General features: G+C 31.2%; 1 protein-coding gene across 2 annotated transcripts in view; it reads right to left on the reverse strand.

Moving 5' to 3' along the window:
* LOC124354971 (ATP synthase subunit alpha, mitochondrial) overlaps positions 1 to 16,105 on the reverse strand; it is a 38,255-nt gene that overhangs the window by 5,313 nt on the left and 16,837 nt on the right. The window contains exons 1-5 of one of the 2 annotated variants that reach the window (XM_046805808.1): positions 6,436 to 6,595; positions 3,618 to 3,731; positions 3,330 to 3,443; positions 2,068 to 2,264; positions 1,006 to 1,149 (exon numbers count right to left, since the gene is read on the reverse strand). In XM_046805808.1, the coding sequence (XP_046661764.1) occupies positions 1,006 to 1,149; positions 2,068 to 2,264; positions 3,330 to 3,443; positions 3,618 to 3,731; positions 6,436 to 6,582 (716 nt within the window). In that variant the 5' untranslated portion in view covers positions 6,583 to 6,595. Of the gene's footprint in view, positions 1 to 1,005; positions 1,150 to 2,067; positions 2,265 to 3,329; positions 3,444 to 3,617; positions 3,732 to 6,435; positions 6,596 to 16,105 lie in introns of those variants that run through there. The other variant, XM_046805809.1, reaches the window with a different exon arrangement.

A 16,105-nucleotide genomic window follows, 5' to 3' on the forward strand; every position in this document is an offset into this window, starting at 1 on the left:
ATTTCTTGTTATAAAGCAATATAAGTAGGTTTAATTAGCTTATCATAAATATGTTACTAGTAATACCAAATTTAAAGAAAACCTTTACGAGCATTCTCGTGATCTGAGCCTTTATTGAAATACATGTAGGAATAATAAATTGAATTAGTAAGAAATAAAACAGACCACTTCATCCAGTAGGGTGGCTGGTTGTACAAAGTAAATCAACAATAACTGTGACAAAAACCAGTAATATTGAGCTTGTGAATTTGGGTACTATCTCTTTTTGGGAATTTGGGATGTTTTTCTTTGTTTGCCAGAAGTGTGGTACCACCAAAGCCCGCACTGATGGCCAGGGGCATTTCCAATCGGTACTTTCTTGACCTCAGATCATGTCCCAGATAGTCCGTCCAACTTGTCCGTGTCAGATAATGTTTGAATATCTGGCACATGATGAGGTTTCTGACGAAAAAAAAAATATCCCTTGAAATAGTACCTAAATTTTCAGACATGAGCACTCGTAAATGTTGACTATTTATTTTTTATTAAGTTTTTATTTATAATACGTACATATAAATACAGCATAATAACAAATAGTACATAAGGGCAGATTGGTCTCCTTTTCACAGCCATCACTTCCTTTTGGGAGGCAGAAAACCAGAACTGACTGTCATAATGACATGTAATTTTCAAGGTAAGTAAATAATCTGTTCATTTTAATAATGTAGTTTTTTTTTAGATCCATAGAGAGAAAAAAAGTTAAAAATAATAGTGGCCTCCGCATAATACCTATGTACCCAAAACTCATTGATTTCCAAACAAAAGTAGTTTATTGCTATTATGACACTTTATTTCTGGCATGTTCTTAAATATCTCCAAGGTAATTTCCTAATTCATGGAATCAGTACTACCTCATGTTGCCCATAACCCAGTGATATATTGATTGATAGGTGTATGGCAGTGCTCTCACGTCAATGAAATAAAAATTTAATGTTTTCAATAAATAAGCTTTTTAAGTCTACTTACCCAGTCTGCCTGTCACCAATGATGAGTTCTCGTTGTCCTCGGCCAATGGGCACAAGAGAGTCGACAGCCTTGATACCTGTCTGCATGGGCTCCCTCACAGAGATACGGGGGATGATTCCAGGTGCCTTCACTCCCACTCGAGCCCTATAAATCATTCGCATGTAGCAACAGCTTACTGGCAATATTATATATTATTGTGGAGTTTAAAATTTACTAAATTCATGTGTTCATAAATATTACTAGGCGTTTTAATTGTTCATTTTCAGTGTTGTATTATTGTTGTGTGAGAGAATGTGTTGTGTGCATGAGTTTCTAGGATTGTTTGTCATATTTTATATGACATTTTGATCTAAAACATAATATTATTGACTTTGAATACAAATGATATGATATTTATATCTGAATGAATCATTCTTGCTCTATGACAAATATAAGGATGTTAGTAACGCTATTCACTGTTTATGTTAAAATTCTATCCTTCTTTCCCATTATCGTTGTATTGAGAGCTGAAGAATTGTCTCATATTTTTTTGTTTTCTTGTGTTACATGTAAAAGTAAATTAGGCTACTTTAACTACTTCTTAATGATCTATTTTAATTTATAACGGCTATATATTGTCCAATTTTTTATAAAATTTAAAAGAATTGCCTTGCGGTGTACTAATTTGAGTTCTTCTACTTTATTAATTTAATTGGAAATTTTCTGAATTAACTGAAATTTTCTATAGTCTGACGTTTACTGTTTAGGAAAAATTAGTATTATTACTTTACAAATACCTAGCTAATACAGTAGGCCTATTCTGAATTGAAAAAAAAAATTAAAAGTGATAACATTTTTACATAAAATTTTGAACATTTTAATGTATTATAAGATTTGATCTAATTTTATCTGAAGTCTGAAAGTTTTCATTGACTGCACCTGACTTAAACTATTACTCATCAAAACAAGAAGACTAAATAAATCTTAGTCTTATGTTAAAATTTGAAATATTGTTTAGCTATTCTGAAATAAGCTGGTATGATTGACGATATTATCTAAGTACACACACTGAACAGAACTGACCTGGTAGTTCCCTTGAGAGGTCCCTTGCCGTCGATGGTGTTACCCAGAGCGTCTACGACACGCCCCAACAAGTCCTCACCAACAGGCACATCTACGATAGCACCAGTTCGCTTGACAATGTCTCCCTCCTTGATGAGCTTGTCATTACCAAACACTACCACACCCACATTATCAGGCTCCAAGTTAAGAGCCATACCCTGTAAAACAAGACATGTCAAATAAATAATTTTAAAATTTAAAAAAATCCTCAGAAAGTTTATAGCATAATTTGTAATTTTATGTTTCGTAAGAAGGATAATATTGACGTTTGTTACCATTTAAAAAAGATGTGCTTCTTACTAAATTTATAGTCTTCATATTTAATTTTTTTAATGTAAATGCATTATCTAAAAAAACAATATTTATCCAAGAGAAAAGATTTTAATGGTTTTATATAAACATCACAAATTTGAAATCTTTGAGGATTTGCTGACTTTTGTAACTTATTCTAAAAATTACCTATAAATTTCTTCAATTTAAACTTTTGTTATGTACATTTCAAGACATAATAGTATAAAACTAGATATTCCAGACTTTTCAAATTAACATTTACACTACGTTCTGCTAAAGAATTTATAAAAATTAACTCAAGTAATCCTTTTTTATATTTATATATATTCATTTTTAATGTAAACATAGTTTTTTTATATTTTTTGTTGTTAAATTATTTCTTTGTGGAAACAATAATGTTTCTAGAGGAACTATAGCTTGATATATATGAAAATTGACTTAAATTTCGTAAATAAGTAATTGCCAACAGAGTAGCAACCACTGCATGAGGAGAAAAGGCAGTATGTTACTAAGAGTTACCTAAAGAAAAGACAAAAATGTATTGGAGAAATATAGAATTATTCCACAGATGTTTGTGTCTTGGTGATACTAATGAATTGTTAAAAAATATGATTATCTGCTAATGCCAATTGTTATACATTTTCTTACAAGATTTTATATTCTATAACGTGTACAAGGGAGTAAATTACAACACTTGTAATTTACCCAAAGCGTTAATAAAGATACTTGAAAGTAAGAAATATATATATATATATATATATATATATATATATATATATATATGTACTCTATCTTCTTTGATTATTAAATATTACCCATAACCTGAAAACATAATAGCAGATCATAGAACTAAACGCAAAATCTACACATTTGGCTGTAGACACACAGTTATGATGCGTTTTTGACCTTTCCTGTAAATTTGAATAATTTACCTTCAGTCCGGAGGAGAATTCCACCATCTCATCGGCCTGAATGTTCTTGAGTCCATAAACACGGGCGATACCATCACCAATGCTGAGTACTCTGCCAGTTTCTTCAAGGTCAGCCTACAAAATTGCAATGACTCGTTACATTATATATAGATGAAGAACCCTATCTTCTAGAAAACTCAATCTTCAAGGCCAGCCTGTGTAGAAAATTAGAAATATATTTCAGTGTCGTAATCTAAATGAAACTGGTATTTTTATTTTAAATTTTAAAAATTTGATAACAACACTTGCCTTAGGCGCATTTCCCAAAATTCGGTCTTCAAGAATGGAAGATATCTCAGCCGCTCGCTGACTGCATGATACATGAAGTTTGCGGCTGGCTACTTGGGCAGCAGGCCATGAAATCTGAAACATGAATCCAAGGTAAATTCAGAATTTGCCTGAATATTAAAAACTATAAAAACTGAATCATGGAATTTATATTAGAAAATATCCAATCAGATGTTTTATGATAAACATGATTGATAGAACATGATATTCATAATAGTATTTTGGCTTACCGCTTAGCATATAAAATACACATTATTGACTTTCATGCAGTTGACATTGCATGTAACTGTAGTTAAAAGAATGTGTACTGTAAAGTATGAGTTAAGCTATAATACCTAATTAACAGGTCACATTTCAATATGTTATACCTGATGTTATGTTGAAGACCTACAATGCTAATATTCACTGTCATTCATGGTGTTTTCCTTGTGGGGTAATATTGGATTAGCAAGTAGAATCTCTGGAGTTCATTTTGAACACCACTTTTATTACCCTTGGGATTCTCGTTCGGCCATCTTTGTATGTACTGTATACTACTTTGTACATCAAATGTTACCTACCTCTTTAGGTATTTCATGGCAATTGATGTTCACTCTTTTGAAACCAATTGCCAAAAAAGACAAAAACACAACAATTAGTACAGTCAGGTGCATGTACAGTAGCACCCAAAATAGTTTTAGTTGTCAGGGCATACATTTATTTAATGCATTACATTACCCAATAAAATACAGTTCTTTAACTAGTTAAGATCCTAAAGTACTTAAGACTATTTTAATATTTACATGTCTCTGCAATATCCAACATTTTAATATAGTTCATTTTAATTAATTATAACTTCATTTACTGTCTTGTTGATTTTAAGTTAGCTTATTCGCTAATTTTACTGATCATTGGCATTGTAATGCTTCTTGCCTATAGAGATATGAGACCATGTTTAATACATACATACATTGACTACTTACTCTTTTTGTACAACTTTGAAAATGTTTTGAAAAAATATTTACAAATTATTATGGTAAACACAGGTATCCAAAAAGGAGTTATTGTTTCTATAGTAAACTAGTAACTTATCATTTGTAGCCTATTTGACGTGTAAGACCAAATCAAAATGTCAAACTATCAGTGAGTAGGCATTCCTCTTGAGTCTCTTGTCTATTTGCAACTGAAGATGTTAGGTATAGTCACTACAATAACAGTTGTCTGTGTGTGCCTACATTCCTACAGGCCTGTCACTATGTATATGAACTTAAATGATTCGTGCCATTATATTTATTGACTTCAAAATTTCTTTATTAATTTTATAATGTTAATTTGCCTGACAATATCTTCTGGCCAATCAACAACTTCATATGAACAAGCTGATGACAGTGCAATGGCATCAAAACTGTCCTGAACCTTTAGTATACAGGATAAGATGGGTTGTTCTCAAAAAGTGGGGATATTTTTACATAACCAAAAAATGTGCTATATTTATCATAGTGATTAATTTATTATAATAGGTCTACATTATAATATATAAATTTATTCATGGTTGTGTGTAAGAATAATACGAAACATATAAAGAATAAGAGAATGGTGTAGCTTGTCCACTTGGATAAAGAAAACTTATTTTCAGTACATAAATTTGTTAATTTATTTTGTAAAATTAAAGAGGCCATCAGTTTTGTCACACACTGGTGACTTCACAGTGGTTTTGTTATCCACCATTCCCAAAATCATCTGAGAAGCTTTTCACTAATAATTTTGATGTTGTGTTAGAATCAGTTTTTGGTCACACACTGCTGACTTGAAAATGTGGTTTTGTCATCAACTGTTCCCAAACCTGCACATCATCTAAAAAGCTTTTCACTGATTTTGGTGTTGTGTTAGAACTAATGCATTTAATTGCTGATTCTTTTACCTCTGACTGTTAATGTTTTCAAATGGTAACTGTGAGAGGAGCAAATATGGTCGTCTTCAGTTTTCCTAATTTTGGTTATAATAATTTGTTTGATCACTGTAAATATTAAATTCACATTTTAATTTAAAACATATGATTGTTACTGAGGACTATAGATACTTTTATATCGATTGATAGTTTTAGGATTTGAGATGAGAATATTAAGTATCGATGATTTCATTCTTCGATACAAAAAAAACCGGGTCCGCTTATCGTACTCTACCCGCAATATTATCAAAACTAATTGAAATTTTATAAATTTCATTTGTAAGGAGTATCATCAATGGTTATCCACCTAAAGCACAAGACAGTGCTGACTCTCGACCTATTGATAAATAGCCTATGACTTTCTAGAATAAGGAGTATATTGACAATTAATTATGAATATATGGCATTTGCAAAACATTAAATTTATCAACTTGGTTTAAGTGGGCATCACTTTTTAATTAATTTAGCCTATATATCATCAAGGCTTTTTAAACTAAACAAATTAAACCATTTCTCTGACAAACCAAAGCTCTTGAAATGCAATAGGCCTAGCCTATTGGGTGTAGAAATTCAATGTGTGTAACATTTTGTAAGTTAAGTGGCCGCTAAACACATTTAAATGTAAAATATTTAAATAATTATAATTTTTTAAGGTAGTATTTAATATTAATTCATAACACTACTTTGAAAAAATGATAGATGGGATTAACTTGCCCTTCTGCTTCTAAAGGTGACCCGATAGTACAAGAGTGCTTTCAGGCCACTGTACAATTTAATACTTTTACGGATTAAGTACGGAATAAAACATTCCATACTTACTTTAAACTGTTACTAGTATACTTAACAAATTACCTGAGGGGCAGCAACAGATAATTGCTTAGCTAAGGCAGAAGCCAAACGAACGGAAAGTTGAGCCATTTTTCCTCCGGCCCTAGAACACTGAAGAAGATGGAGAACGGTAGAACAGACGACGAATCGGCTGATACCGTCTCCCAGCATGCAAAGCAGTGTCTCCTTTACTTTTTAAATCGTTACTTATTATTTTTATTATACATTTTATCACTGTATTTTAAATTATATTCAATGAAAACTTTTTTAACAGCCACGCATTATATTGGAACCATTGAATTACGGAAATAAATGTTTTGGCTACGTATAGCTCGTGGTTCTGGGTTCAAGACTAAATTTACCCGGGCTTTTTGAATTTCGTTGTTTTATATATTATGATTGAATTATAGTTAGTTTTAATTTACTTCTAAATCGAAAATTATTATAATAATTACATTGAATAAGGTCGAACGGTATTTCAATACTTACAAAAACAACTTGCTGTGTTAAAAGATGTACCTATGTAGTTAAAAAAAAATAATAAGAATCAATTTGTTTATTCCTCTATATTAATAAGCAGGACATGTTTGATAAACTATTTTATTTACTAATTCAAAACTGGTTCAGAAGGGTAGAGTTATTTAATATATTTTGGTAAACACCATTTTACATAAGGAATCCTTACTAATTTAAAAATTACAAAAAAAAAAAGATATTTGTTGAGAATACAATTCAGATAACCATGCAATAGTAAAAGGTTGTTAAAATAACTATAACAATACAGACATAACAATACAGCTATAATAGCTATTAACAACATTAGTACAAGGACGATATTACTAATAAATAATAACAAGGATAACACTAAAACAAAAACTATAACAAGAAGATTGATAATAATATTCTGAGGTTGACAAAAAAGATGCCAAATTTTTGACAATTTTCAGATGATTATTTATTTAATACCTGATACTCCATTCCTTGATTCACTGAGACCATTGCCATTCATTGAGACCACTGAGACGTACCTTTTCAATATTCAAAGTAGGATGGTGGGATTCAGTTAGCACTATATTATATAATAATTAATAATTCTACAGAAAGTGACAGTTCCTGCTGAGATCCTGAAGGATGGTCTTGACTTAATGCTTGAAACTCACGCTGCTGTGGAAGAAGTCAACATAGGAGGCAAGAGCATTGCCCAACTTCATAAGTCTTGGGAAGGGAGCATGTAGTAAGTAGTACATTTTGTGAGACTGACAAAGAAATCATGGGATCTTGTATTGAGTGAAGTTTTGAACTCTGTGAGGGATGACAGCTCGGGGCAGTACACCTTATCAATCAATCAATCAATCAGTAGGCTTTATTCGTGAACATCAAGTACAGAATAAGGGTCAACAATCGATAAAACAAATAAAAAAATTAAATCTAAGTAATACATAAGGTCATGTCTCTCCTTGGGATGTTCTACAGCATGTCACAAATTCTTCCAGGCTGTAGATTGATTCTCTCAGCAACCAGGTCTTCAGGCTTCGTTTTAGAATTTCAGGATTGTCTTCTTTCAGCTTAGGTGGGAGTAGATTATAGAGTTTTGCTCCTTCATATGATGGTTCTTTGGAAAATAGAGATGTCCTGTGTATTGCCAGGCTGAAGTCTTGAGCATGTCTTGTTTGCAGGCCATGAAGATCACCATTTCTAGTAAGTCCTTGTTTGGAGGCATGTACAATGACTTCAATTATATAAATAGCCACAACTGTCAATATTATTAGTGTTTTAAATACCTCTCTACAACTATCTTGATGTTGGAGGGAAGCCATGATTCTTACTGCTCGCTTTTGAATGAGTAGGATCCGCTGAAGGTTCTTTGAGGACGAGCTGCCCCATAGAATCACTCCATATCTAACATGAGACTCAAAGAGCGAGTGATAGACTGTCTTTGTAGTCAATTCTGTACTCACTGCCGTGGTTCTTCTCAGTACATACAAAGCGGTGTTGAGTTTTAAGCAAAGAGAATCAATGTGGCTGTCCCATGAAAGTTTGTCGTCAAGAATCATTCCAAGGTGCTTCGTTTGTTCAACAGTTGTGATCTTGGGTGTTCCAGAGACTTTGTTCTTGTGCTTGCCCAAAATCATCTGTTGTCTTCTCTTCGTTAAAGACCAAGTCGTTTGCTATACAGTAATCATGAGCCATGCTGACAGATATGTATGAGGCTATTTCTAAAGCCTCAGCTGATTTGTTGTTGGATAGCAGCACAGTGTCATCAGCATACATGATTGCCTGACTGTAAGGTTCCATGAATGTGGAGAGGTCGCAAGTGAACAGAACGAATAAGACTGGTCCCAAAACAGACCCTTGGGGGACTCCTCTTTTTACTTCTCGTGAAGCAGATTTTATATTTACTGTTCTTCCATTAATAGTCTGTTTCAGTTCTACTATTTGTCTTCGTTCACTTAGATAGCTATGAAACCATTGAAGTGCAGTGTCTTTGATTCCTAGCCTGTCAAGTTTTGTTAAAATTAAACTGTGGTCAAGGCAATCAAATGCTTTGATAAGATCCAAAAATGTGCTATTAACCGTGTTTACAGCTTCGATGCAGTCAATAATTTTTTCTACAAGTTCTGTAAGAGCAGTCAATGTTGATTTTTCTGGTAAAAAGCCATGCTGTCCAGCAGGTAAAAGATTATTCAGTTGTAGGTGATGAAAAAGTCGTATTAATACAACTTTCTCAATAACTTTTGAGGCTGTAGGTAATAAGGAAATTGGCCTGAAGTTTTTCATTTCACGTTTCTTTCCTTGTTTGTGTAGTGGATATGTTTTAGAAATTTTGAGCTTGTCTGGGAAAATTCCTTGAGATAGAGATTTATTTACAACGTCTGTTAGAGGATGAGTTAATTCAGAAGCACAGAATTTGAAAAGTTGTGAAGTGATGTCATCAATTCCAGCTGCAGATGAGGTCTTCATACTTACTGGTAAGTATCTTGTAGAGAAAGCAAATGTCTGCAATCTCACAACGAAGTGGTGAGGATCAAGGCCGAGCTGGAGCTCAATTTCATAAATGTGAGATTGTGATTATTGAATCAGTATTACATTTTGAGATAATAATTTATCTACTTGTGAACTACACAAGTACACATGCGCACATCATTAACTCATGAGAGGAAGTAGAGGACTGGACTGGTTTCAGTTAATATGACGATGCACATCAACTTAAATATAACCATTCCTTTGTAAAGAATTACCTCTTGTTTGTATCAAGTTGTTCCCAGTGAGACCTCATTATTGGAATACAATCCGAAGTGTAGCATGTACAGGGTTGTGACTGTACAAATAAATATAATTCAGTATTTACCACAATTTATTGAGAGTGGATGTAGATACATCAACACTTATGTAATCATATGCAAAATATTAAGCAAAGAGACCACTGTTATTTGAAAGGTTTACTTCCATTGTTTTGAAAACCATTAATGCTAAAATAGTGCAGAGGATAATAGATTACTAATATCAAATGATCTTGGAAATTATTAAAAGTTTAGTCTGGCTTCTTTTAAATCACTCCATAATATAAGATAATAAATTACTGCACATATTAAAACACTAAAATTATTATCTGTCTGCCTACTAATGCATATAGAAAACAAATACTTACTCAATAACATAATATGGGTAGAGATAACTTGTATAATTATTTGATCAGATAGTTTATTGTGCAGTATAAACCAGTATTAGTACAGGGTTACATGATTGATACTCGTTGCTAATAAATAAAGAATATGAAAAATGCTTCTAGATTTTCTCTCAACAAAATTTGTTAGGAATTAAAATATTATATAAAAAAGAATTTTTTTAAAACAAAATCTGGACATTTCTTCAAGTTTAGTAGTAAGATTAGGCAACAGGATTTGCTAAAGCTACGTTAAGATTTGTTTAAGCTACACCTATTTTATGTGTCTTGCAACTTGTGCTTAGTTGCGAGAGAGATACATGATATTTAAGTGCAACATTGCATATTACATAAGTAGTAGCATGGTTTGCCACAAATAGGCATATGTGTTCCTCAAGACTGACAAGAAGTGTCATGAAACAATCGTAACTCTTTAGCAGTTCAGTATACGTTCCAAATCCTTGCACCTTCTTATATAGTATTTATTTATTTATACCCACGGTAATGCTAGTTTAACATTGAAATATTTTAAAATATACATAATTTGATTGTATTTCAATTTATAACATGGAATGGAGAAAAAACATAGACTTTTGTAAACAAACAGAAAAAAGTTGGTTATGGAAAGCAATGCACATTGAATATAAAAATTGCACAAAATATTGAGGTTCAATTTAGAAAATTGTTTTCTTGTATTCGTTATGTTATCAAAGCATACTCACTAAAATCAAAAGCTTAAATTTTTATTTCCATTCTAAAGAAACTAAGAAATTGAACAAAGAGCAAAGAGTGGGATGTCTGGTAATTATATTTTGACTTCAACTTCATTTTGGTTTTAAACATCTCTTCCGGCCTTGTTGAAATATAGATGTAATTTATTAGTTATGACTGTTTAATTGTACAAAACTTATTATATGGTGCCTAAATATTGGCATGTTAATGTACTCATAACACTTTAAATATTTAGAAATTTTCTCAATCATCAATCTTGTATGAATATTTAAGAAATAAATTGGATTAAATCTTGAAATCTTACATGTCAAAGATTGTTATAAACACATAAATTTCTTTGTAAAAACATGGACTTGATTTATTTACGATCGGTTAGAAATTAATTAAAAGTATGTAAACATATTCATTTATAATGATTATAACAATGTTATACATTTCTAAAACTTGAATGACCGTTGTGTCAAGACTTCACAAAGTACTATAAACCTTGTAGCTCGTATAAACATTGTAGAACTAAAATATAACCATTCCTTTGCTAAAATTTAAAAACAGCAACCATCTTAAAACCGTTAAAGATATAATAAAAGTTGTTAAAATTACCTAATAATAAAAGACATGCCATTTTGGGACTATGTTGAGAAATAGTCAGAATTAAAAGTTGTGCATAAAAGGTGAATGACAGCCGTTTTGAAACTTTTTATAGGTTAAGACTGGCTAATGAACTCATCTAAGCTAGTATGAGGAAATACTGTCTTTGTTCCAAGTTTAACCAGAGTATATTACAATTTACAGCTGTTATCATGTTGACTAGCTCATATTATATAGCATGCCATTGCTATTATAGGGTACCATGATTGGAGAAAATGCAAAAATCTCCAGGAAATTCTGTAACAAGGGTGATTACAAGTTTTGATAAAAGTTTGTTAGGAACGCCGGATTCAAACATGTACAAAATTAAAACAATACAGATAAACAAAACTCTTGGATAAACTAATGTTTTGTTTGTGATGCTCAAATGCTCATAATATATCCAGCCTTTGAACTCTGTAACAAGTACTTTAAACTCTAGTCAATAAATTTGGGTGAGAGATGGTAGCAAGATAGTAGTAACCAAGAGATGATTGAAGATGAGCATGTTTTCATTGTTCACTCCCTCAATGAAGCGGAAGCTTAGTTTGCAAGAAGGAGCCTCCAAAAATAGAAACAAATTTTATTTTGACTTATGAGGTTCCAGCAATATGTTTTTACACTATGCTGCTTATTTACAATGTATACAGTATATACTTACAACATGAAGGAATTTCATAAGCCTGGACACAATGGAGGTGGTGGATGAAGGCAGTCCATTGAAACAGAAGACGGGTTGTATAGTTGCAGTTACATCTTAGTGTTTGTACGGGGAAAGTCGGTTTGGTGAAGATGATTGTTCTGGGTCTGCGGGGGATGCAGTGCTTGACAGTGGATCTAGCGAGGGTACTGTTGGCTGTTTGTGGGGAGAAGCGACTTCTGACAAAGAGAGTAATTTTTTATTGAATCCAAAATAACAAAACATATCCATTCAGATACACAATTAAAATTTTGAAAAATACAAATAATACTAAAAGAACAGGTGTCTCTGATGTCGAAACGATGTAGAGAGTTTGTTTTGAGCTTCTTTGTCGCCGACTGTTTTGGATCCCTGCAGATGGATGTTGATTCCAGATGTCAAATCTGTCACAGCGTTAGACTTCAAACGATGCAATAACTGGAAGATGAACTGGAGCTGAACTTAACATTCTTATTGAATCAACCCTTCCCACCATTACTCTACAATACCATTGATGTTGCTACTAGAGTACCAAATAGATAAAAATATTGTATAGACTACTTCATTATAAATTTTGGAAGACAATTTATAGTCATATTCAATGATAACAAAGCTTTCAGACCATTATGGGCAAACTTTCACAATAAGTCAACTTTCAGACAATGGAAATATTTTTTTGAATTACGTTACTGTAAATAAAAGAATATTTAGTGAGTAAAACATATGTTCATTTCCATTTGATCTAAATAAAGAAAATTGGTTGAAGTTGTATTTATCTCCTTGTAAGATGAAATTTTCATATTTTTACTCCGAAATATGGTTTTATTTTCACAAACGTTTCTCTAAAGTTAAGAAAATATACTCTGAAAATGCAAATGGAGTGATAATGAGATAAAAAAAGTCAGATCAACCATTACCATAGTTTTTTAAAAGTAAATAATGACTTTATTTCAAATCCCAAAGAGGTGTCAAATGTGTTTAACATCTTTAATGTTAATATGGTAGAAAACTACTTAAATCCAGAAATTGAGAGGAACAATACTGTTAACAATGAAGCTTCATCATCAAATTATTGTTGTTATATGCCTTTATATGAAACAAATATGCTTAAAATTATAAGTTCAATTAAGCCTAAGTGGTCTTCCGGGGACGGTGAGATACCCTCAATGCCTTAGTCTTAAAAGCTAAGGAAGTTCTTGTCAAACCTCTCATACATGTAATGAATAGTTCCATTAGATCTAACACATATCCTACAAAATTAAAAGTTTTTTAAAATCATTCCTTTGCTTAAGAAGGGTGACAGCAATGAACCCAACAACTAAAGGCCTGTTGCAGTTCAGCCAGCACTGTTGAAAGTTTTTGAAAAATGCATGCTTTATCAATTAGCCGAATTTTTTGAGAAGATTGGATTTTGTACAGCATAGATTTAGACCTAAAAAGTCTTGTATTATGGCTTTAATTACCTTTGTATAAAATGTCATAGAAGCCTTAGATAAAGATAATATAATCACTGATATGTTCTTGGATTTGACCAAGGCGTTCATCAGTGTATCCCACAGCAAATTATTATAAAAATTATCTTTTAGGAATAAAGAACTCTTATTGTTACAATCTTATCTTGAAAATCACCAACAATTTGTTGAAATAAACACACTTCAAAATAATTTCTTACAAAATATAAAATCAGATATTAGGGAAATTACATACTCAGTTCCCCAAGGATCGGTACTGGGACCTTTTTTATGCTACAAAACTAATATACAGTAAAACTTTATTTAAATTATGTATCGTGCAGATTCAATTTATGTATATGTATGCTGATGACATAAGCTGTTACTTCATAACAAAAATTCACTAACAGTAGAAACAAATGTATAATCTCTAATACAAGACATTGATAAATTGTTGGCAGACAAAAATCTGTTGTTAAACCTAAGTCAATCAAAATTAAATTTGTAAACTTTACTTGTAGGCCTTCTTTAAAAAAACATAACAATGTAAATACACCAGTATCATTTTTATTAGATAAGAAACTGGACTTCCAAGCTGAATTTCTAGGCATTATCTCAGATGAAAACTTAAACTTCAGACTACATATTGATAATAAAATGAGTTCAGCATTGTTTGCTCTTAGGAGGATGTTGCATGTGTGTGACATACATGTTTTAAAAACAATTTATTTTGCTCTCATGCAACCTCATATTTGTTACAGAATATAGGTGTATAGAAATGCATCAAGATAAAAATTGGATTCAATTTTACAAATCCAAAAAAGTGCTATTAGAATAATTTTAAAACTTGATATAAGAGATTCTTGTAAGACTCATTTTACTGAACTGGAATTTAAAGTGTTTACTCCATGTTAGTATATAAAACTATTCTAAATTTTTAAAATAACTTAGATTTGTTTGACAAACAAAAAGAAATTCATAATTATAATATGAGAGGAAAAGATATACCAACAGCCCAACCACATAAAAAGGAGTTTTATAAAAAACACTAGCTTTATAGGTTTGAAATTTTATATGCACTTGCCTCCTAACTTAAAAAAAGAGCATAATGTAAATATATTTAATAAAAATGTAAAACTATATCTATTAGGTAAGGCCTTATATAGTATTGAAGAGTACTTTTGTGTGACATAAAAATTTTAATGTTGAATATTGCTAAAGGTACATACATACACAATACATTTTCTAAATAATAAATTATGTAATATAATTACTTGATTTATTGTTAATTGCTTTGATGCTATTTGACATTTATAATCTTGTATATTGTGTAAATAAGATTTTCAATTTAATGTTTCACATCACAATTTCTTACTTTTATGAATAATACTGTAAATTATTTGGTATATTTTTAAGGCATATAAATGCTGTCCAGGTGTACGAATGTGTAACTTATAGTTTGTTAAAATGTAACAAAGCGTAACATTTTTTTATTGCTGAAATATTAGTTTATTCCAATGAATTTACTTGTACTTTCTAATCCTTAGAAAAAAGTATAATAACCAATTTTATCTGATCTATTTTTGTCTCTTATGAAATTTGTTTAAAATATCTCAATAGTTTATTAGCTTTGGTACTGAACTATAAGTAAATAAGTGACACCTAGTTGTCGTAGTCGTGTACTACGTCAAGTTCGTTGTCTTTTTCTGTGAGGGGGTTCCTCATAGGCCAATAGCACTTTTGATCGACTATATTAATAGAAAATGATTCGAACCCATTTGTAAATTTGTATTGACCTCTCTGTGTTTCTTCAAAGCTTTATGAAAGTCATGTTCAAACTGAAGATTCAATATTTTATTTGTAGCTCTACATATGTCTAGATTAACAATAATTGACAACTTACTACTTTGATTAAAGTCAACGGAGTATACAAATCCACATGAATGCCATAGACAAGTAACAGTTTTCTTATTAATCAATAACATTTAAATCTTAGTTCTTAAGCTTACACAGCCAATGTCATCACCATTATTTAAATTTTTCAATTCAATTCACTCTTGTAAAAACTTAGTTTACAGAATTTAATTTTTGAAATATTCAGACTCATTGTGGAGTCTGAATTCACTTCATTCAATGATAAACCCAAACAAAAATTGATTTTTTGTTGAACATCTGTTAATTAGATAAGGCTTTTCACAGCCAGGCCAAAATATCTGAGTATTTTAATTGTGTTGGCAACATTTTTACACAATGTGAACTGGAAGGTTTAGATGATAACAATATTGTGATTCATAACTTTGTCTTTTGCACTGTGATAATTTATTATTGGCATCTAATCGAATTTTTGCTATCCATTAATAAAATCAGTTATAAAATGTCAAGTGAGCTTTAAGTATTTGAATGTATTACTAATCGTAACAAGTGTTAATTTTTAAATCTAAAACGGACAAAAGTGTGAAGTAAGTGAAAGCTACGGTGCTTTAAAATTGCACCAATGGTTACTTTAACTGCCTGGTTTTAGTTATATGTTTTAGTTCATAA

Source organism: Homalodisca vitripennis, chromosome 2 (assembly GCF_021130785.1).
Source record: "Homalodisca vitripennis isolate AUS2020 chromosome 2, UT_GWSS_2.1, whole genome shotgun sequence".
Classification (NCBI taxonomy): Eukaryota; Metazoa; Arthropoda; class Insecta; order Hemiptera; family Cicadellidae; genus Homalodisca; species Homalodisca vitripennis.